We start from the raw sequence: 23,612 nt of genomic DNA on the forward strand, positions 1-23,612 counted from the left end.
TTCTACACTTTATTGTCATCTAGGCATTCACTTGAGCCCAATAGCTTAAACCCAGTGTATGCCGCCTTTTTATCTTGACCAGAGCCTCAATATCCCTCGTCAGCCAGGAATCCCTAAATCTGTCAGCATTTCCCTTCATCCTAACCGGATCATACTGACTCTTGATATCACACTTAAAAGTCTCCCATTTGCCAGTCATTCCTTTTACTTCAAACAGACTCACCCAGTGGACGTCTGCTAGATCCTGCCTAATGGCTCCAAAATTGGCCCTGCTCCAGTTTAGCACTTTAACCTGTGGACTGGTCCTGTCTCTTTCCATAACTGTTAAAGCTAAGAGAGTTATGGTCACTGGACCCAAACTGCTCTCCAGCTGACACTTCAGTCACTTGCCCGACCTTGTTTCCTAAAAGGAGGTCCAGTATTGCAACCTCCCAGATAGGGCTCTTTACATATTGATTTAGGAAACTTTCTTGGACACATCTAACAAATTCCACCCCATCCGGGACTTTCACACTCTGGGTGGCCCAGTCAATACAGGAGAAATTAAAATCTCCAACCCAGTACGATTATTATTCCTACAGGCATCTGCAATCTCTCTGCACATCTGCTCCGCTAATACCTGCTCGCTATTTGGGGAGGCTGTAATACAGTCCCAACAGTGAACATCCTCCTGTTGCCTCTAAGTTCCAACCATATAGCCTCATTTGATGACCCCTTAAGAATAACCTCTCTAAGCACTGTTGTTATGTCCTCACTTGTCAAAAGGGCAACTCCCCCTCCTCGCTTACTTGTACTTCTGTCATGCCTGTAGCCTGGAACATTGAACTGCCAGTCCTACCCTTCTCTCAGCCATGTTTCTGTTATGGCTACAGTACCCCAGTCCCCAGAGCCAATCCGTGCTCTGAGCTCATCTGCCTTAGCAGTCAGGCCTCGTGCGTTGTAATAAATGCACTTGAAACCAGAAGTCTTTCCCTCCCTTTACTGTGCCCCTGCTATCCTGAATAGTAAACTTGCTCTCGATGGCTAATGTATTTTCCCCTGACTTCTCGATGGCCCCTCTCTTATTCAGAGTCCCACCCCCTGCTAAACTAGTTTAAGCCCTCCCGGGTAACACTAACAAATTTCTCCACAAGGATATTGGACCCCCTCTGGTTCAAGTGCAACCTGTTCCTCTTGTACAGGTCACCTCTACCATAGAAGAGATCCCAATGACCCAAAAACTAAAAACCCTGCCCCCTACCCAGCTTCTCAGCCACCTATTCAACTGGCCTATCTTTCTATTTCTATCCTCACTGGCGCATGGCACTGGGAGTAATCCTGAGATCACTACCCTTGAGGTTCTGTTTTTTTGCTTTTTAACTTCTTACCTAGCTCCCTGTACTTGTTTCGCAGGACCCCATCCCTTTGATTACCTATGTTATTTGCACCGATGTGCACAATAACCTCTGGCTGTTCGCCCTCCCCCTTCAGAATGTTCTGCAACCGCTTTTCAAAACGTCCAGGATCTCTGAATATTCAGTTCACAGCTGCAGTCATCTTGCAATTAAGTCTCTATAATGGCTATCAGATCATAACCATTTATTTCTATTTGTACCACCAATTAGCTTATCGTGTTGCGATAACAAGTCTTTCGCTTTGTCTTTTCACCATTCTTTTCTACTCTGACCTTGTGTGCTGGTGTAATCTTAAGTTTGTTACTTTCATTCCTTTGTCACATTCTGGTGATCAGTATCCATGTCACTACCCTGCGCTATTGCCTTGTCCTGTTTCTTTACCTTTCTAAACATGCTATTGAGTTTAAATATCTTATCAATAACCCTATTTGTTTGATTCACCAGGATACTGGTCCCAGAATGTTACAGATGAAACCAGTCCTATTGGGACAGCTCTCTCTTTCCTTTGTACTGGTGTCAGTGTTCCATCGATCAAAATCCATTTCTCACACTTCAGTCTTTGAACCACATATTCAACTCTTTGATCTTATCAACTCTATGCCAATTTGCTTGTGGCTCAGATAATAACCCAGAGATGATTAGCTTTATTATTCTGTTTTCTAATTTAGTCCTTAGTTGCTCTCACTTTCTCACCAGAACTTCTAACCTAGGTGCCAGCAAGATGGGAAGAGCAATGTAGACCACAACAACTGCATATTTTGTTAATTTTTTTTTATTGATTTAACCTATTTTTCTTATCAACCTGTTCTGAGATGTTATTACACACTTCTGGAGCAGATAGGACTTGAACCCAGGCATCCTGGGCCAGTGGTGGGGACATACCACTGTGCCACAAGAGGGCCCCATCTTTCTGTTAGTATCTAATTCTGTTAATAGGTTGCTAAACAGCTGGGAGGTAATGCACCAGGTAAGTGAAGTAATTAGGTAATTGTATTCAAAAATATATGCCCCTTTGGTCTGTTTGATATTTATTTTAGTTTGATGCGTTTTTTTTCTTTCCGTTTTGCAAAAGTGTATAAAAAGGGTGTCATGGTACAGTGATACTGTCCCTACCTCTGATGCAGAAGATCTGTGTTCAAGTCCCACCTATCTGAGGGGTGCATCATAACATGTCCAAACAGATTGATTAATATAACTGCTCAAATGTTTATAAAAGAGAGTTGTCTAGAAGGTGGCTAAGTTTTGCAGTGTATGTAGTATGAGGACGTAAAAATCTAACTAGAAAGTTATAAAAATGAATCGCTGGGAAAGCGCAGCAGGTCTGGCAGCATCTGTGGAGAGAAATCAGAGTTGTGAGATGGGGTCACTGGACCCAAAACATTAACTCTGATTTCTCTCCACTGATGCTGCTCAATCTGCTGGGCACTTCCAACAATTTCTGTTTTCCTTTCTTATTTCCAGTATCCGCAGTTCTTTTGGTTTTTAACTAGGAAGTTATACTTGGACTTAATCTGAAAGTGTTTAACTTCTAGAACAACAGCTTCTCTTCCCAATCCCCAAGTTCCTCTCTTGCCCAAATAAGTGTCTTTAACCCTGGCATTGTGCAGGCAACTCTGCTTTTAGAGCTTATAGTATCAATTGCATAGGATTGTGTCTATTCCCCCAACTATGTTGCCTCCTCCCACTAATTAATTTTTACTCTGCCACCCTCCTGCCGTGCCACAGTGTTGTGGCCAGTTGTCTTCCGTCCTGCAGGGCCTGTATTAATCCATGTAGGCTGCAAGAACTTTGTAGCCATTGAACAAATACAGGAACCGAGGATTCCCATACCTACCCAACTTCTGGTCGTACCCTCCTGTCCCTGATCATGGACCAAATCTGACGTACTTAACCTAATGGTACTTAATTACCTCCTGGACTAAAGTATCCATCTAACTCACTCTATTTTCTGAAACTCAGATTCCACCTTGAGTGTAGTGAGTTGAAGTTCTTTGAGTTATTGATGTAGCTGTTACAAATCCACATGTTACCTGCCCTACCGAGTCCATTTGATTTTATTCAACTAATTAGGCCCTCAAACTTGGAATCATCAATCAAATGTTTATTTTTAGATTATAATTTAGATAATCTGATTTAATTTCTTAAATTTAGTTATTTGCTTTATCTTTGATTTAGCATACAGATTTAGTTTTGTTTGTTTAATGTTTATATATCAAGCAACATCTTGCACCCACACCTCACTGAATTCCCACGTTGCTGAAATTCCTTTGGACTGTGCTGAAATCTGCATGCAGATGAAGCCACTAATTTACTTGCTATTTTACTTATCTAATTGAAATTGTTAATTTTCTGACTCTTAGTTTAAGTAAATGCTGTATTTTAGAGAAGGAAAATGAAGAGACATACTTACCAAGCAGTCACTTACCTTCTTCTTTCATAGATAATATTTAAACCATTTTTTTCATACGCCATGAAAAGCAATATATCTGAGTAAGTTTGGCCATTTGTATATTAAATTTGCAGTTTTAAGTTAACATTTTTGCTTGTTTCCTCATAGCTATGAAGCTTATGACAGCATTGGTGAATGTGGCCTTAAACTTAAGTATACATCAGGATAACACACAAAGACAGTATGAGGCTGAGAGGAACAAAATGATAGGCAAACGAGCTAATGACAGATTGGAGTTACTTTTACAAAAAAGAAAGGAGGTAAGGCTGTTGGTGTGCTTTATTGCTTTTGCAAATGTTTCACATTAAGCCAAAAATCGCAATAAATTCAAATGATGTCTAAATATGCACAAAGCAGTAAGAGGACATTAGGCTTTTCTCGAACAGGATATACTGTAATTAATTGACACCGGATTAATCCATATCTGTATGTAATATTCTAGTGTTAATGTGAGCACCTAGATTTCTGTATTTGTAATATGATTGACCTACTTGAACAACAGCAGCCAGAAAATCTTAAAGATCTAGAAATGATTGATCCATAAGCAGAAATTGAACACTGAAAAATAATTCACTTTGTATACACCAGTTGACAACTTTCAGAAGCTGTTGGCTACAGTTTGGTGGTATCTGTTTGCGAACAACTTATATTTTTAGTATATTAAAATTGGGCATTATTCGAGATTATCTCTATTGATATGAAATAAACCTTGACCACTAATACATGAAACTTTTAAAAAAATATTGGACATCTTTGTACATAAAAGCCTGAAAATTGATAGCTCATCATTGTAAAACAAAGAGACAAGTTTCAATCATGCACTCTTCAATTGAAAAGAAGTTTAATGGTTAAGGAAATACATTAATGAGTTTGGAAGAACTGAGAGATAAAAGAGGGAGAGAAACAAGAAATGCTCAAGCCAATTTCCAAAAGAAAGCAAGTGAGTTAATTGACCTACAAGCCACTTGATATAAAACGGTTAAATGATGACAGTGAATAATCTCTGAGATGATCGAAGAAATTAGAAATATGTAGGATAGAATAGCAATTTATTGTTGTGTGTATTTTTGCGTCGCCATACCACAGCGCCTAAATTAATGACAGCAGGCATAAATAAGGGAAAAAAAGTTCATCACAGTTCAATTAACAACTCCTGGGTTTGGGGTACACTGAAAAACCGGGCTGAAACCGCCATGCAGGGCTGGCTCAAGACCGCCACGCCAGGAGTAGATGCCCATGCTGGACCATTGGAAGACTGGGAAATCTCCAAAGCAAGAACGAGACCTCCATGCTGGGACTAGACTTTGATGCCAGGCTGCTGTAATATCCGGAAGCAGCAGAAGAAGACCTCTACAATGGAATGCAATCTCCACGTCAGTACAGAAGTGCGATTCCAGGCTGAGGCTGCTCCTCCCAGACAAGATGGCCACACTCAGAGACGGCCTCCCCAGGAGATCACCCTGCCAGGCCTATACTGCCATTCCGAGCCATTGGAAGCCACCTCATCACAGGGCCTGGCCTGAGAGAAGACAATTTGCACCAAAGTTGTTAACAGATGGTAAGGTACCACAATAAATGGAAACATTAAAAAAAACATCGAAAGAAAAATGGGAAAATTGGACAGAGCATACAAGCGCTGGGCTCCTGGGCTGAGGAGCCTGTAACTCCGCTGCCTTCTTTGTTCAAGGGTGAAAGAAATAAAGCCACAAAATATAAAAGTAGATGAACAAATCTGCAATTCATTTGGAAATAAAGCAAAAGTGCTGCTAAGGCACATTTTAAGGTGTAAACAATTGGCTGTGGCTTAAAGGACTTATATGGTTGCTATTCTGGACGTCTTCATTCGACCCTTGTATGACTGACCTCTCTTGTGATATATCACATTAGCTTCCTCTCCTGTTCTCACTCCAACATCGCACCCTTTGCTGTATGCTGCAGCCCAAGTTTAACTGTTCATGGGTACAAAACTTGAATGCGCTGACCTGAGATATCCAAAATTGCGTCGGTGGTACACATGCACATTTTCGGTTGCAAGTTACACTGGACACAGTATTGATGAACACTTGCTAAAACTGTACAGTACAGGTCGATGATAATATCAGTCAGAGGATAGTACAAATTTGGTGCCAGCATTAACACTTTGCTGCTAAACTCTCAGCTGACACCTTTGCTTTATCAAGTTTGGCTAAACACATGTTCAGGAATAGGAAGGAGCTCTATTATTTAAATAGATCATTCACTAAATTCAGGTGTTTTGCTGACATGAGTTCTTATGCAATGATTATACAAGTCCTTGCATTCTTGGAGACTATAGGGAATGGTGTGGCAAATGCTGAAGGACTTTGTCCTGAAATCAGTGTTTCTTCACAAACAAATTCCTCCCTGATGTACATGAAATAGCCAGCGTTCTACCTGGAATTCGGTGTGACTGGGAAAATGCAAGAAGAAGGTGCGGAAGGACTCTCAGGAGACCGCATCTGTTCAGGCTTGGGCGGCATGGTGGCTCAGTGGTTAGCACTGCTGCCTCACAGCGCCAGGGACCCAGGTTCGATTCCACCCAAGTGTGACTGTCTATGTGGATTTTAGGGGTGGCACGGTGGCTCAGTGGTTAGCACTGCTGCCTCACAGCGCCAGCAACCTGGGTTCGATTCCACCCTCGGGCAACTGTCTGTGTGGAGGGTTTGCACATTCTCCCCGTGTCTGCGTGGCTTTCCTCCCACAGTCCAAAAATGTGCAGGTTAGGTAAATTGTCTATGCTAAATTGCTCAGTGTTCAGGGATGTGTGGATTGGGTCGGTTGCGGGGGTTGGGTCTAGGTGGGATGGTCTGGGGCTCAGTGTGGACTTGTTGGGCCGAGGGGCCTGTTTTCACACTGTAGGGATTCTATGATTCTATGAACCTCCACATAATGGGATAATTTATCCTCAATAAGTTCAACCTACATATGAACATAATAGATATATGAATTAGGGGCAAATGTAGGTCATTCAGCTCCTGAAACCTTCTCCACCATTTGGTAAGATCATGGCTGGTCTGATTGTGGCCTCACACCTACTTTCCTTTGCTTTGATAACTTCTGTTGATTTCCTTAGGATCTATCTAGTTCACCCTTAAAAATATTCAATTACCCTGTCTCCTCTATTCTCTGAAGAACAGAATTCCACAGACTAATGATTCTCAGAGACAGTTTAAAATGAAGCTATATCCCCTTGTTCAATTTTTTTTTAACAAGGGGAAAAATCCTGTCAGCATCTAACCTGTCAAACCTCCCCAAGATTGTATATATTTCGATAAGATCCCCTCTCATTTTTCTAAACTCCAATCTATACAGGTCCAGCCTGTGCTAATCTTCCTCATTTAGCTAACCATTTTATCCTCAGGATCAATCAAGTGAACCTTTCTCTGAAATGCTTCTGTGCAGTTGATTTTTTTTTGTGTGTAAGGAGACCAAAATTTTACACAATATTCTAGGTGTGTGTCTCACCAAAGTCATGTACAACTGTAGCAAAAGCTATACTCCATTTCTGTTTTGCTTGTATTTGCCTTCCTAATCACTTGATGCACTTGTATACTAATTTGTGATTCATGTACCAAGACACCAAGATCTTTATGTACTAAAGAGTTATGTAATCTTTTACTAGTCTGCCTTCTCATTTTCCCACATTATAATTCCGACAGCCAAATCTTTCGTCACTTTACTAAAATCCTATCAAAGTTCTTTATCATTTATTTCCTTGTGTAAGTAGCCAATTTAGCAACCATGTCTTTGGTTCTTTCATCCAATCATTGATATAAATTGTGTGTAGTTGAGTTCCCAGCACTGAGCCTTGTGGCACTCCCCTAGTTTCAGCTTGTGAACCTGTGAAGACAGTTTTAACTGATGTCGTGATGAAATGGCTGAAAGATCAAACAATGATCACAACAAAGTCTATCAGTGATCAAGACCTTGGGAGCACAGTAAAGAAGAGCGAGTATGGGTGATAATGTGTGAAGACTGAGAGAGAATAGGACAGATATGTCAGAGTTTTTATGTGCAGTCTCTAGAAAAATGCCATCAGATTGGAAAATAATGAATTTAACCCTTCTATTCAAGAAAGGAGGGTGACAGTGACAGAAACAGAAACTGCAGGGCAGTTTGCCTAACATGTGTCATAAGGAAGAGCAAGCATCCCTTAAGAAGTTGCAGTAAGGCACTTGCAAAGTCCTGATGCAAAAGTGCAGAATCAACATGATTTTGTGATGGGAAAATCACGTTTAACTGAATTATTAGAGTTCTTTGAGGAAGTAACAAGTAATGTGGTTAAAGAGGAACCTGTAGATTTGGTGTACTTGAAATTCCAAGAGGCATTTAGTCAGGTAGCACATCAAAGGGTACTGTGTTAAATCAGAACTAATGGTGTAAGGGGTACAACAATCACAAATAGAGAATTGGTTAGCTTTCAAGAAGCTGAGAATCGGTATAGATGGACCATTTTCAGGTTCACAGTAAAGGCCTATCTAGCATAGAACCAGCATTGCCACTGTTTTGCAGATTTAGCTTGACAATGTCTAGCATTATGGTGTTTATCCTCACTCGGCAAAAACTGCCTTTCTCCATGCAATTTGGAATATAGCCAGAAGCCACCATACTGCATATTTAACTTCTTCGTCAAACTTCTCCCCTACCTTCATTTCTTGAATCAGGTTTAAGAAGCTCACAGTTTACAATTGAGACCATCCTTGCAACCACCGATCCCGTAAGCTCTCCTTTCTCCTCTTTTCCACTTTTATCTCCAATCCACATCCTCTAACCATGCAAACTGAAACTTGTTTCACTTTCAAAATCAATCACCCCACTCCTAAAAATAAATTATTCTCAGTCCATCTCTTCTACTTAACTACTTCCTAACTTTAAACTTTCATTCCTCTGTAAGGGCCTAAGACATGTCATTGCCATACATATCAGCCTTCAACTCTTCAAAATTACCCTGCCAGTTTAGCTTCAATCTTACCCGTGAATCAACTCTGGCCAAATAATGAAGTTTACACCTTCTGGGATCAAAATTATGGTGTGTTATTCCTTCTCGATCTCTGTTATAATTTTTGTGAGTAGCATTTCATTCTCATAATACCTTCTTTATAATAAAACGAAGTAAAACTGTTGTGTTGTCCCAAAGAGCTCTGCATGTTTTTAAATCCGCAAAAATGTTGTCTTGAGTTCTGCTAGGATTTGTACTACATATCTTTTCCTCTTTTTTTGTCACCGTGCTGCCCCTTTGTAACTTGATCTGGAATCAGCTTCCTTTTGTATATTATTTATGATAAGCTCAATCTTTTCCTTACATCCCTGAACTCCAACATCACCTTAGTTTTGCCAGATGACACGTTCAGTATCATTATAATGAATCAAAATTCGGGAAACTTGCTTTCCATTTTTTCCATAAACTGTGATCCATAGTCACTGACCCATCTGAGTATTCAGCAACTCAGGCTGAACTAATCTGACAAATCCTTAGTACTCATTCTTGGAACTGAAATTCAAATGCACATCCTGTTCATTGCCAAATCTTTCCAGCTTTGAGGTCTTGTTACCGCCTCCCCCCACTATTGATGCTAAAATCATTATTCATGCATTTTTCATCTTGAGACTATTTCTTTGATATCCTTCATGCTGACCTCCCCATTTCCATTTTTGTAAATGACTTGTTCAAAACTCACTGATCATATTCCATACTGTTTCTCTTGCTCTTTATCGATGTTTTTTATGAATTATTTTGGCCTCCTACTGCTGATGCAGTGGATTTAAAATCTTAGTCCTCGTCCAGATCTTCAAACCACTCATGGTCCTTTCTACTTTTGTTTCTGCAACATGTTTTGTACCTTCTTGCATAGTTTCAGAGATTGGTTCTTTCTGTGTCTTGCCCTCTCATGCTGCAACTTTGATAGCACTTGTCAGCCACCTCAATCTTATTTTCTGCCTGGTTATGTCATCTTTCACCATATAATACTTATTCCCTATTTACTTCATTTACCCAAACCCAAGTTGTTCTTGTCTTGTCCTAATTTATGTTTCTTAAACTTTATCCCCTTTAAAATCATCCACCCCCAATAAGACATATACCTATATGTGTGTGCACACAAACATTATAAGTGGAGGGATAAACAGAGGAACACTGTCCTGTTTCACTGGTCCAAAATCTTAAAACTAGTTTGCTTGGTTGGGCAATCCTCAATTCTTCAATAATGCCTTGGTGTTATCGGCACAGAATTGACCTGTCTGTTGTTCACTGATTGCTTGATTACACCAGGGTCTGTCTTGTTCCTTTGGATTTTGCAGTTATTTCTTTTAGCAGCTCAAAGTAGTTTTTGTTTCTGCTCCTCCAGAGAAAATTGGAGATAGCAACTTCACAGAGAAAGGGGAGAAAGAGATTGATACAACTAACTTCAGCAATTCGCCTTCTATTTTCTGATTCGCCCTACTCCGTGTATGTGTTAAACTGTAATCCGACCACTCAAGTCTGTTACTATGCTGATTTTCCTCCACCCATAATTAAGGGTGTAATTCAATGTCTCCAGAAAGTAGCATTGTTTCATATGCACCAGTTAGTTTTTCTTGCTCCCAAAACTACAAACAACTCCTTATATTTTGTCTTCTTTTAAAGCAAAGTCCCTTCTTCTCATTTTCAGACCATAGACCTAAAAGAAATGTGGCCTCTTGCATTGTCCGTCCTATTTGCTCCCCTTAATATCATGAAAGCTTAGATCTGTGCAGCCGTTCTAAATTCCACAGCATACAAGCTTTTTTATGTACATCCTCTTTGTAATTTAACATTTGAGTACAGGTAAAATTTATTTTGTGCTCCTCCCAGAACCAGTACATCCTTCCTAAGGAATGGTACCATAAACTGCTCATAATATTTCAAACATAATCTAACCTGGGCTTATGTATAGATATAGCATAACTTCTACATCCGAGCATTCAGCTCCCCCAGACGAGACTGGAATATTTTCAGCTGAGTAGATCATTATCTCTGCCTCCTGCAGAGGCCAATCTTCAGCTAATTCCTCCAGTTATTCATTTCATAGAGACCACATGACATTAAGATGTGGCTGGGAGCACTGGATTTAGCAATGGGTTAACTGGATATAACGCCGGCAGTGGTCCCTGGCGTTACCCAATTTTAGAAGCAAAGACCGGCACCCAAGTTCCAATACAGCTGCAACGCTGATACCTACTGGACAAAGTGGAAAATTGCCCAGGCATGTTCTGGTCGTAAAAGGAAAAACAAAACCATCCTTCGGCTCGATTTCTACCCTGTCTGTCTACTCTTGATTGTCAAAAAATGATGGAACGTATTATTTCCAATCCCATCAAATAGTGGATATTAAACTGCTCTTTGATGCTCAGTTGGATTTTACCAATACCATTTGGGCTTGTACTCATGGACCTCGGAAGAATGAGGGGTGACCATATTGAAATATATGAGATTCTTGGGAGTCTTGATGGGGTAGGTGTGGAGAGGTTGTATCCCCTTCTGGCAGAGTCGAGGACCAGAGGGCATAATGTCAGAGTAAGAGGTTGCTGATTTTTTAAAAAATGCAAATAAGAAAAATTTCTTCTGTCACTGGTTAGTCAATCTGTAGAGCTCTTTTTACTGTTGAGAGCTTTGGAGGCTGAGTCGCGAAGTATATTCAAGGCTGAGGTAAAAAGATTTTTGATCACTGAGGCAAATCAAAGGTTATAGGAAAAAAGCAGCAAATTGGAGTTATCAGATTATCGAATCAGCCATGATCTCATTGAATGGCAGGGCAGACACAGTGGGCTGAATGGCCTCCTTCTGGTCCTACGTTTTATGGTGCCTGATCTTATAATGTTTATATCATACAATAGCTGTATAGAAGAGAGTTTCTAGCCACTTTAACTTGGCGTTCCTCGCCAACATCCAGGGAATTAAAGAATTAATTGAAGACCAGGAGAGAGACTGTACATTCTGCAATGAGTAACTCGATTATTTACTTCTAAAGACTTTCGACCATCTATATGGAACAAATGTAGTATAATGGAACACTACAGCTGCCTGGATGCTATTCAAACAATATTTAAGCAGCTTGACAGCATTCAGGACAAAGCATTGAAATGAAGAATGAACCAGAGAGCGACTGTCACTATTTTCAAAAGTTGAAACAGGCGAAAATGTGCGTGTGTTCGTTCTGTCTGCAAACGCCAAAGCCTTGCATGTTAATATATGTGGCTTCCAGTACACACATCCATGCCACACTGTGTGACAAACTGACAATGTAAAATTGGTTGTCAGTGCAATTTTGGCCCACTCAGGATTATTTAGTAAACATTGTGCATCATGGAAATCATATCTAATGCCGTGACAAATCAAAACCAAACTGCCTAGTTTAAATTCAAACAAAGATCGGAAATTAATCGTCACTCCTCTGCTCATGGGTGCTTTCTATATATCAGCACCTCTACCAATCAGGCAGTTTGCCAACTATTTATCTTTCACTTTTCATTCAGTCTAAAATGTTGTTCCTCTTTACATTAGTACTTCTGTAAATGTCCTGATAAGTTCAAGGCGAAAAGCTTTGACAAAATGTGTCCATTTTTCAACAATACACATTTCCATTTGGGGATTGATTTAGAACTCCTTATCTAATAGCATTTTGGGAGAATATTAACCACATTGACTGCAGCAATTCAAGAAGCAGCTGACCACCACCTCCTTCGGAGCATTGGACAATAAAAGCTGGACAGTGACATGCCCATCTCATTAATGAATAGAACAAAAACTGAAAGATGAAAAATGAAGTTGCTATGGCATTTACGGAGATTTGACATTAATTTTGGCTCTCTTCAGGAACAATTTGCCAGGGTTGTTTACATAGACTGTTGTGTGATTTATCACCCTCAGTTTTACTGTTTAAACCCTGGTAGAAAAAGATATCTTTAGTTTTGTAAAATTTCAATTATTGGACCTGATCTGTTAACAGAGGCTACGATGAAATGGTAGTTTATACAATTATACTTTAAGGCCACATCATTCTGGAAGTTAAAGTTCCAAATGATCTACTCCACATCATAGTTAACCAATTTATTACAGTTTCACAAGTAACGCTAACAGTTTCAATATTTTGAGAATTTGTCAGTGAAATTAATTAAAATGGCAAAGTTCCTGAATCACGTTAAAAAAAGTTTGTTATAGTCTGAAATTATAATTGTGGACATGATAATGAAGGCTTTCACTAACTTGCAGTTAAATTTTGAGATTAATGCATTCATTTTATTGGAAATGTATTTTTAAGCATGCATTTATTGTGAACGATGGTTTAGATGAATTATCCTGATGAATGGAGGAATCAACAATGGAAAATTTCAACTTGGCTTTTCTCTGATATGGTATTGGAAGTCAGTCATGAATCACATTCTCTGTCTATCTTATCCTCCATCCATCCAATCTTGGCACTAGGAGTGGAGTGATATTAGTACAGCTGGAGGAATCCTGAAAGAAAATATCGGTATTGAGTGAAAATGAGGCAACCAATTGAAAGGACAATCCGAAGAGGGTGTATAAGACCTGCAACAGTAACAACTGTTAGATATTGAGTGAGTTCTCTCACTACGGCTGAAGATCATCTCATGGCACCAGAAAATACAAGCCGTGATCCTCAATGCACACTTTCCGAAAGTGAAAGCAGAAGTAGCTAGTTGCTGTGCAGATCAGACGGAATCTGGTGACAGAGAAACTAGAGTTAATGTTTCAGATTGGTGAAAGAATCTTTTGTGATTGCAGTTGCCCAGTAGGATGAAAGGAACTTAAATATTTTAAATCTACTTCCTTTAGCACAAAATGGCTCTCAATTCAGCACAAATGGATAGGTACAAAGCTTACTTAATGCATAGGAAAATGGATGAATGACACACACATGCAACAGGAGCCACTCAGACTGGGAATGATGTAAGCTTGGACCAGAGATGGAGAGGTTTACTTGGCATTTAGTTGTATTGTTTAAGATTAGGAGTGCCTGATGCAGATATTCACTAGCCTGAAATGGGAGATGAGCAAGGAACAGGAAACATTTTAAGATTTCAACAAAGTCCTTGTAAACATATCTTTTGCTTCCCCTGCTGAGTGAATAATTTTTTTGTATTGTAGGTGCTGATTTATTCTAATTGTCTACAGGTAATTCAGTGATGTTGCCATGATTTCAACATAATCCTTCAACCAAGGACACATCACCGTAGTTCAGAATAGAGAGCATTTTGACCGTTATTGTGCCACCGTACTTGTAATCTGTGAAGAAAGCAAAACCGAAGTAACATATCTCTTACCAACCCAATGTGTGTTGTGATTGGACTAATTTAAAAGCTGCTCACCTTGAGCCTTGTTCAAGCAACTATCATAAGCACTCTGAGTGTCAGTTACTCCAGGACACTGATAATTTTGTGGTAACGTTTGAAAATATGTAATTTAATTTACATGGCTTATTAGATTGCCCTTCATTGTGATCCCCGAAGAGACCAATAATGTTTTATTTAATTTGAACTTCCAGTTAATAGCTGAAAAAATACATCAGTTTTATGTTTAAAGTTGTTTACTGTAATAAATGACCAAAACTCTCTCAACTAACACTACCTTTCAACCACAGAACACAATGCTTCCCTTCTTATTTTTAGCCTAAATGAAGAAAACACTTGTCAGATATCCTTCACTTTGCCAATTACATGGACATGCACTTTTCCGACAATCAGTCCTAAGTAGTTCTTAGTTCCTGAGGGTTTATTCTTGTACTTTTCTTTGATCAGCCTGGTAACTCGCAATCTTAGAATTTTTCTGTATTAGGTTTTCTTATCCAGAAGATTCTCCCTCTTGCTCAAGCTGCGAACTGTTTCATCTTCATTTTAACTCCCCATGAATTTGGTCTTTTCAATCCAAGCACAAGTTGTTAACTACAATAACTTGTGTGTTGTTATTATGCAGCAATCCATGGAGATTTCTTTGGTCTCGAGCTGCTCCCTCTCTTGGATCCAGACATTCAGCCAAAACACTGCGAGATTTGGTGATATTTCAGAAAAACCTGTAACTTACCTGATCTTTACTTTTGTTTCAGCTGCACCTTTTTCACATTGCAATGTGAATCGTCTAAGCCTGTATCTTAATAGAAACTTTAAATAGCTACGCTTGCAAGCCCAGGTCTCTCTTGTCTTAACACTATATGGGTGGTTTGAAGCAGACTATTTATAACTTTGATGTAGCGATGCAGGTGTTGGACTAGGGTGGCCAAAGTCAGAAGTCACATGACACCAGATTATAGTACAACAAGTTTATTTAAAATCACAAGCTTTTGGCACGTTGCTTCTTTATCAGGTAAAGTGGAGGGAGGTGCACAGGCACAGAATATGTAGGTGGAATGATATTGGCAAGATAATTCGAGGCACTTAAGAGTGTCAACAGGCTTTGAATAACAAGTCTTTGCAGATGATCTTTTTAACCTGGAATTATCTTGCCACTATCCTCTCCACCTATACATTCTGTGCCCATGCGCCTCCCTCGACTTCATCTGACGAAGGGGGAGCACTTCAAAAGCTTGTGATTTTAAATAAACCTTTTGGTCTATAACCTGTTGTTGTGTAACTTCTGACTTTGTTTATAACCTGCCATTCTCAGCATTTTTCCGGGACTTTGGAAACTTTCAGTCTATCCACTTTCAGAACACTGCTGCTGTTGTCGCCAAGTGGAAAATACTTCACGCCGTCTTCCCAAAAGCACAATCTAAACCTTCTTTGTGACGGATCACGTACGTATTGATTTCACTACCCAAGAGTGTGGTGGCTGCTGAGACAGTGATTAAATTTGAGGAGGAGTTAGGTAGATCTTTAATTAGTAATATGTTGAAGAGCTGTGGAGAGCAGGCAGAGAAATGGAGTTGAGGCTGAGATGTGATCAGATACGATAGTATCAAATGGTGGAGCAAGTGCGACAGGCTGAATGTCGACCCCTGCTCCTTGTTAATGTTTCTTTTATCTCTAGCAATCAAATCACTTGGGCTTACTGTCATTCAGAACAGATCTCATGCCTCCAGTTACCTTACAATAAATCTAAAGATACAGTTCGAAGCCATGACATCTTACCTTATAAATGTCCATAATTGTAACACCTTAATAGACTATAAATTTCTCTCTCATTGCCAAGTTTAGTTTCCCTGATGAAACTAGAGGAAAAAACTGCTCAGCAAAATTTTAGCATTCACCACATTTGAAACCTTTCGTAGTTTTAGCATATTATAATTTGCAGTTTATTTCAAATATTTCTTTTTAACGTAATTTTTGATTTGAAGCTGTGAATAACTATGGCATCAGCTAATTTATTGAGCTATGTACTTAACTGAGAAGCATTTCCTATTTCAATACAAATAGATGGTTTATGTTTTAATTATGTCTCCTTTTTAGCTTCAAGAAAATCAAGATGAGATAGAAAACATGATGAATTCTGTTTTTAAGGGTATATTTGTACACAGATATCGGTAAGTGATTTCTGCACAATTAGGTTGAGAAATAATTTTGAATAATTGTAAATAGTCCAATAATCAGATGCACAGTTAAATATTAGAAAGTCAGTAAACATTGTCTTAACCCACCACAAACTCTGCTTCCTTGTCACCAATTCCATCCCTCTCTCTGGCACCAGTCTGAATTTGAACTAAAGAGTTCACAACCTCAGTATCCTATTTGATCCCAGGATGTGCTTTCAAACACATCCATACTATTGGACTGCCAATTTTCACCTTTGTATTCTGTGTCCATTTCCATCCCTATCAGTATTTCTGTTGCTGAAATCCTCATCAATGCCTTACCCATCTCCAAACTTCACTCTTCCAATGCACTCTTATCCTTTAAACTTCAGATGATCCAAACCTCAACTATTCCTGTCAAAACTTGCATCAAATCCTGATCACCTGTCACCCCTGGTCTCACTGCTTTAACCTGGGTCACAGTTAAATGGCACCTCGATTTTTAAAAATCTCATCCATGGCCTGGCCCTTTTGCTGTCGTCACCTCTAGCCTCTGCCATGACACATGCCCTCCTCTCACCTGGTCTCTTAAGCAACCCCAATTTTAATTGTTTCACCGTTGGTGGCCAAGTCTTTAACTGTCTGTGCCCTTAGCTCTGGAATTCCATTCCCAGAAACCTATCTGCCATTCTTTTCATTTGAAGACGTTCCTTAAACCTTATCTCTTCCATCTGCCCTAACATTTCATCATTTTTGTTTCTTTTAACTACTTTTGATACAATAAGAAAGTTGCTAACAAAAAGAAAATATGTGTCTCTTTTGACAGGGTCACTACTCATCCACAAAAATTTAAAAAAAGCAAAATCTTTAATTCCCAAGGGTACGACACTCCAGACCCCTGAAGCCTAATCTCCTTGAGTGTTATTATAAATTTTTACTGAAGTGCTGAAACAAACAAGTTATATTCATTTGAACTTTGAGCATGTATCAATCAAGATTGATTTACAACCAGTTTCTGCTTTGTACGTCAGGAATTTGAAACAGATTTATTTTTGCAGAGATTGAGTACAATTCTAAGAGTAACTAAATGCTCAGCATTTTTTTTTATAGTTCAGCATCTTACTTGTGTATGTATGACAAGCTTAAAAGTAGTTGCTGTAAAATTTGAGGAAAATGTAAAACAAAAAACAGAGTGTTTAAAATTGGACTACAATATTTTCTAGTGACGCAATTTCAGAGATTCGAGCTATCTGTATTGAAGAAATTGGTGTATGGATGAAGAGTTACAGTGATGCCTTTCTCAATGACAGTTATTTAAAGTATGTGGGATGGACACTACATGACCGGGTAAGGATTGTCAATTGATATTATACTTAGCAGTGTTGGGGAAGAAGCTTTGTATTGTTATGAGAAAGAGATCCATCTTGTCAAGGTTCTGTCATAGAACATGATGTTGTGCATAATGCATAATCTCTCCGGTACTAAATATTATGCTATCACTATTGAAGTATGAATACTAAATAAAGTCAGCCTATTTTTTAAATATTTCACAAAAGCAAAGATTTTCCAGATGTACTTAATTTGAATTTATGTCTTAATCACTGAGACACAATTTCTCTGAGAGTTACACCAGTTCTGGCTATATAAGATTGCTAATTCTCAAGTTTTGCAGGTGAATTCTGATCAGCTTGTATGCACAAGTAGGATAGCACTTGTGATTTGAGATCACAGATGAGAAACTTTGTTCATTGTGCATCGTCAATAGAAGTGATACAAAATCTGTTGACAGGGCTGTCATGAAATCATCTGTTATCATTTTGCTTTTTCTTGTATAAGGCTTCCAACTGAGGTATGTAACATTTTTGACAATACAGGATAAGGCCGCATCCAGTTATAAATGAGGCCAGTCGATTGAATAACTCACCGGAGGAGAAAGCTCCAAAAATATTTCCATCCTTCGTGATGGGTCTGTCCACCTTCACAAAAATAATCCTTGAAGCATTTGCAAGCATCTTCAGCAAGAAGTGCCAAGTGGGTGAACCATCTCTGCCTTGTCCTTGAAGCCCCAAACAACATAAATGTTAGCCTTCAGCCAATTTGATTCACTTCACATGATATCAAAAATTGGCTGAAACCAGTGGACACTACAAAGGCAATAAGTGCTCATAATATTCTGGCAATGGTATTAAATACTTGTGCTTCAGAACTAGCTGCACCCCTAGCTAAGCTGTTCCAGTACACTTGCATTACTGGTATCTATCTAGCAATGTGGAAAATTACTCAGTTGTGTCCTGTCCACAAGAAGCAGGACAAATCTAATGGAGCCACTTATTGACCCATTAGTCTGCTCTTGAACATCAACAAGATTATGGAAGGTGTTGTCAACAGTGCTGTCAAACAGCACTTGCTCAGTTATAACCTCCTTACAGACACTCCTTTTGGGTTCCACCAAGCCCTTCAGCTCCTGACTTTATTACAGTCTTGGTCCAAACATGGGTTGAGAACTGATCTCCAGAGTGTAAGAGAGGTTGAATGCCTGTGACATCAAGGCAGCATTTGACCAAGTGGCATCAAGGAACCCTAGCAAAACTGAGTAAATGGGATTCAGGGAAAACTGTCTGCCATTTACAGTCATACTTAGTCCAAAGGAATATGTTTGTGGTTGTTGAAAGCCAATTATTTCAGCCATTGGACATCACCACAGAAATTCGTCAGGGTGGTATCCCAGGTGCTACTATCTTCAGCTGCTCCATCAATGGCCTTCCTTACAAATATAACCTCAAAGATGGGAATATTCACTGATGATTATACAGTGTGTCCTCAGATACTGAAGCAAGATCTGTCCCTTCGCAGCAACACCTGGACAACAATTGGGGCTTGGGCTGATGAGCAACAAGCAACTTTGCCTGGCACTTGTGTGACACCAATGGGCATCTCCAGCAAGAGAGAACCTAACCATCCCTCCTTGACATTCACTGGTATTGCCATTGACCAGAAACTGGATCAGGCCCATAAAAACTGTAGCTACAACAGCAGGTTTGAGGCTGGGAATTTTGTGATGAGTAATTTACCTTCTGCCTTCTCAAAAGCCTTTCCGCCTTTCCACCATTTACAAGGCACAAGTCATGAATGTGAGTTCAGAATTAGGGATGTCTTACTGCCATTATACAGGGTCTTGGTGAGACCACACCTGAGGTATTGTTAGCAGTTGTAGACTTCCTGCCTAAGAAAGCATAGAATTGCTGGAGAGGGAGTGCAGTGGATATTCTCTAAGCTGATATCTGGGATGGCAGGACTATTAAATGAGAAGAGATCGGTTCAACTGGGCCTTATTCTCTAGAATTTAGAAGGATGAGAAGGGATCAAGTTGAAATGTATAAAGTTCCAACAGGGTTGGATAGACAAGATGCAGAGAGGACCGTGGGGAGTCCAGAACCAGGTGACATAGTCTTAGAAAATAAGGTAGACCAATTAGGACTGAGTTGAGGAAAGTTTTCTTAACTCAAATGGTAGCAAACCAGTGGAATTTCCTACCACAAAAGGCTGTGGTAACCAAGTCACTGAATATGTTCAAGAAAGAAAGATATCCTTAGATTTTAAAGGCATCAAAGGGTATGGGAGAAAGTGGAAATATGACATTGAGATAGAGGATCAGCCACGATCATTTGAATGGTAAAACAGGCTTGAAGGGCTAAATGGCAGCATCCTACTCCCAGTTTCTGTTGTTGGATGATGTTATACTCTCAACTGCCTGGATAAGTGCAGCTCCAATAACACACTCAAAGCTCTACACAATCCAGAATAAAGCATCCCACTAATTGTCACACCATCAACATTGACTGCCTCCACTACTGATGGATATTGGCAACACCGTGCATCACCAACAAGCTGAACTGATACAACTCACCAAGGCTCCTTAGACTATCCCTTCCAAACTCGCAACCTCCTCCACCTAGATGGACAAGGGCAGCAGACATATGGGAATACCACCATCTGCAAGTCTCTCACTGTGCTGATGTAGAACTGTCTTGGTGTGCTTTCACTGTCACTGCGTCAAAATCCTGGAACTCCCCCTAATATCAGTGTAGGTGTACCTACACCATGTGGACTTCAGATCAAGAAGACAGCTCAACACCGTCACCACCTCAAGGACAGTTGGCAAAGAATATTAAAGCGTGAATGAATAAAACAAAAAGGACCAGAGGCAAAGTTTGTTGTTTTCTTGCATTGTTTTTGTACAGTTGTATGCAAATTAATTAATTCTCTTTTTTCTCATTTGCATTTAGCAAGGTGAAGTGAGGCTGAAATGTCTTAAAGCTCTGCAGTCACTGTACACTAATAAGGAACTCTTCCCAAAACTAGAACTCTTCACCAATAGGTTCAAGGTGAGAATGTCTCTATTCAATTAGATTGAAAACGTAGTCAGTTTAAAAAGTATATTTTAACATTCATTTTTTAGATTTTCCAAAAATGGATACAGTTAAATGATTTAGTGGACTTGGTTGCAACATAGGAACAGGAGCAGGCTATTCATCCTGTTCCGCCATTCACTGAGATCATTGCTGACCTGTGGCCTAACTCCTTATAACTACCTTCGGCCCATATCCCCCATGCCTTTGCTTAACAAAAATGTATCTATCTTGGATTCAAAATTAACAACTGAACTAGCGGTAACTGCCATTTGTGGAACAGCGTTCCAAGTCTTGACCACCTTTTGTTTGTAGAAGTGCTTTCTAATATCTGTCCTGAATGATCTGGTCCTAATTTTTAGACAATGCCCCCCAAGTTAGAATCCCAAACCAGTTTATATTTATAGTTTATATTTATCTAACCTGTCTTTTTCTGATATTATCTTTTAAGACTTCGATCAGATCACCCCTTAACCTTGCAAATTCTAGAGAAAACAGGCTTACTTTGTACAATTCTCAACTCATAACTTAATCTCTGAACCTGATGAATTAAACTACATTTATTTCAGTGCAAGAGGTCTGACAGATAAGGCAGATGAACTCCCAGGGCATGTATGAGAACATGGGACTGGGATATCGTAGCTATTACAGAAACACGACTGAGGGAGGTATAGGACTTGCAGCTCAATATTCCAGAACACAGGTGCTACAGGAAGGATAGAAGAAGAGGCGAGAGAATAGGGAAGTGGAGCTTTTGAAAAGGGAAGACATCGTGGCAGAACTAAGAGAGGATATTCTTAACGGATTGTTCAGTGAAGCTATATGGTTGGAACTGAGAAATGAGAAGGGGTTGATCACTTTGATGAGATTGTACTATAGACCCCCCAGTAGTCTGCAGGAAATTGAGGAGCGGAAATTTGAGGAGATCACGGATAGCTGTAAGAATAATAGGGTTGTAATAGTAGGGGATTTTAATTTTCCAACCATGAACTGGAACTGCCATAATGTAAAGGGCTTGGATGGGGAGGAATTTGTTAAGTCTGTTCAAGAAAAAAATTCTCAATCAATATGTAGAGAGAGGACAAAACTTGACAGCCTCTTGGGAAATAAGGTAGGGCAAGTGACTGAGGTGTCAGTGTGGAAGCACTTTGAGACCAGTGATCGTTATTCTGTTAGTTTTAAAATAGTTATGGAAAAGGATCGCTCTGGTCCACACTTTCAAATTCTAAATTGGGACAAGGTCAGTTTTGATGGTATTACACAGAAACTTTCCAAAGTTGGTTTGTGGAGGCTGTTCACAGGTAAAGGGGCATTTGACAAGTGGGAGGCTTTCAACAGCAAGATAACAAGAGTTCAGGACCAGCATGTTTGTTTTAGTGTGAAGGACAGGGCTGGCAGGAACACTGGATGACTAGAGACATTGATGCACTTAGTAGAGAGTTTTCTGAAGAAGTGACCAAGATCACAGACAAGGGCCATGTGGTAGATGTTATCGACATGGGTTTTAGCAAGGCTTTCAACATGATACAGCATGGTAGACTGGTAAGTAAGGTTAGATCACATAGGATACAGGGAGAGTTTCTCTTTGGATATAAAATTGGCTTGATGGTAGGAGAGAGGGGTTGGTGGTAAAGTTATTCAGACTGGAGGCCTGTGACCAGCTGTGTGCTGCAAGGATTATGCTGGGTCCACTGTTTTCATCATTTATATAAACTATTTGGTTGAGAATATAGGAGGCGTGGATGATAAGTTTGCGGATGACACTAAAATCGATGGTGTAGTGTAAAGTGAAAAAGGTTATCTAAGAGTACAGTGGGATCTTGATCAACTGGGCCAGTGGGCTGAGGAATGGCAGATGGAGTTTAATGCAGAAAAATGCGAAGTGTTCCATTTTGTTAAGACGAACCAGGGTACGACTTGTGCAGTTAATGATAGGGGTCTGGGGAGAGTTATCGAACAGAGAGACCGACGGATACAGATACATAGTTCCTTGAAAGTGCTGTCAAAGGTAGATTGTAGTGAAGAAGGCATTTGGCACGTCTTCCTTCATTGGACTAAGCACTGAGTACAGGAGTTAGGATGTCATGTTGCAGCTGTTCATGACGTTAGTAGAGCCATATTTGCAATACTACATACAGTTCTGGTTGCTCTGTTATAGAAAGGATGTTATTAAACTGGAAAGGGTGCAAAAAAGATCTAAAAGAATATTACCAAGACTGGAATGTTTGAGTTATAACAATATGCTGGGACTTTTTTTTTCTGGAGTATAGGCCAAGGGGATGACCTTGTAGAGTTTTGGAAAACCATGAGCGGCATAGATCAGGTGAATGGCCAAGGTCTTTTCCTCACGGTAGAAGAGTTCAAAACTAGAGATCATAGGTTTAAGATAAGAGGGGAAAGATTTTTAAGGGACCCAAGGGGCAACTTTTTCTCACAGAGGGTGGTGCGTATATGGAACGAGCTGCCAGAGGAGGTGGGTGCAATTACAACAATTAAAAGAAATTTGGGCATGTATAGGAATAGGAAAAGGTTCGAACAGTATGAGTCAATTGCAGACAAAAAGGACTAGTTCAGTTTAGGAAATCTGGTCCTATGGATGAGCTGGACCGAAGGGCCTGTTTCCGTGCTATATGATTCTATGACTCAAAGCCAAGGTATCCTCCTTGTAAATATAGATTGTACTCCCTCCAAAATCAGTGTATCCTTTCTAAGATGTGGCATGCTCACAGTACTTCAAGATGGGTCTAATCAGGGTTTTGTATAGCTGCAGCTGAATCAAATCAGCCTCCCTACCTCTATTCACAATACAGTCGAATTAAAACTTTCAAAGACCGTCAAAATTGACTCCTTTGGTTCCTAA

At 39.7% G+C, this 23,612-nt stretch overlaps 1 protein-coding gene across 5 annotated transcripts in view; it reads left to right on the forward strand.

Annotated features, from left to right (window-relative positions):
• The window catches only part of LOC109934307 (cohesin subunit SA-1), a 194,876-nt gene that overhangs the window by 138,637 nt on the left and 32,627 nt on the right, over positions 1-23,612 (forward strand). For all 5 annotated transcript variants that reach the window (XM_048604839.1, XM_048604843.1, XM_048604842.1 and 2 more), the window contains exons 8-11: positions 3,952-4,103; positions 16,282-16,355; positions 17,567-17,690; positions 20,630-20,728. In XM_048604839.1, the coding sequence (XP_048460796.1) occupies positions 3,952-4,103; positions 16,282-16,355; positions 17,567-17,690; positions 20,630-20,728 (449 nt within the window). The remainder of the gene's footprint in view (positions 1-3,951; positions 4,104-16,281; positions 16,356-17,566; positions 17,691-20,629; positions 20,729-23,612) is intronic.

This window comes from Rhincodon typus, chromosome 13 (assembly GCF_021869965.1).
Source record: "Rhincodon typus isolate 14 chromosome 13, sRhiTyp1.1, whole genome shotgun sequence".
NCBI lineage: Eukaryota > Metazoa > Chordata > Chondrichthyes > Orectolobiformes > Rhincodontidae > Rhincodon > Rhincodon typus.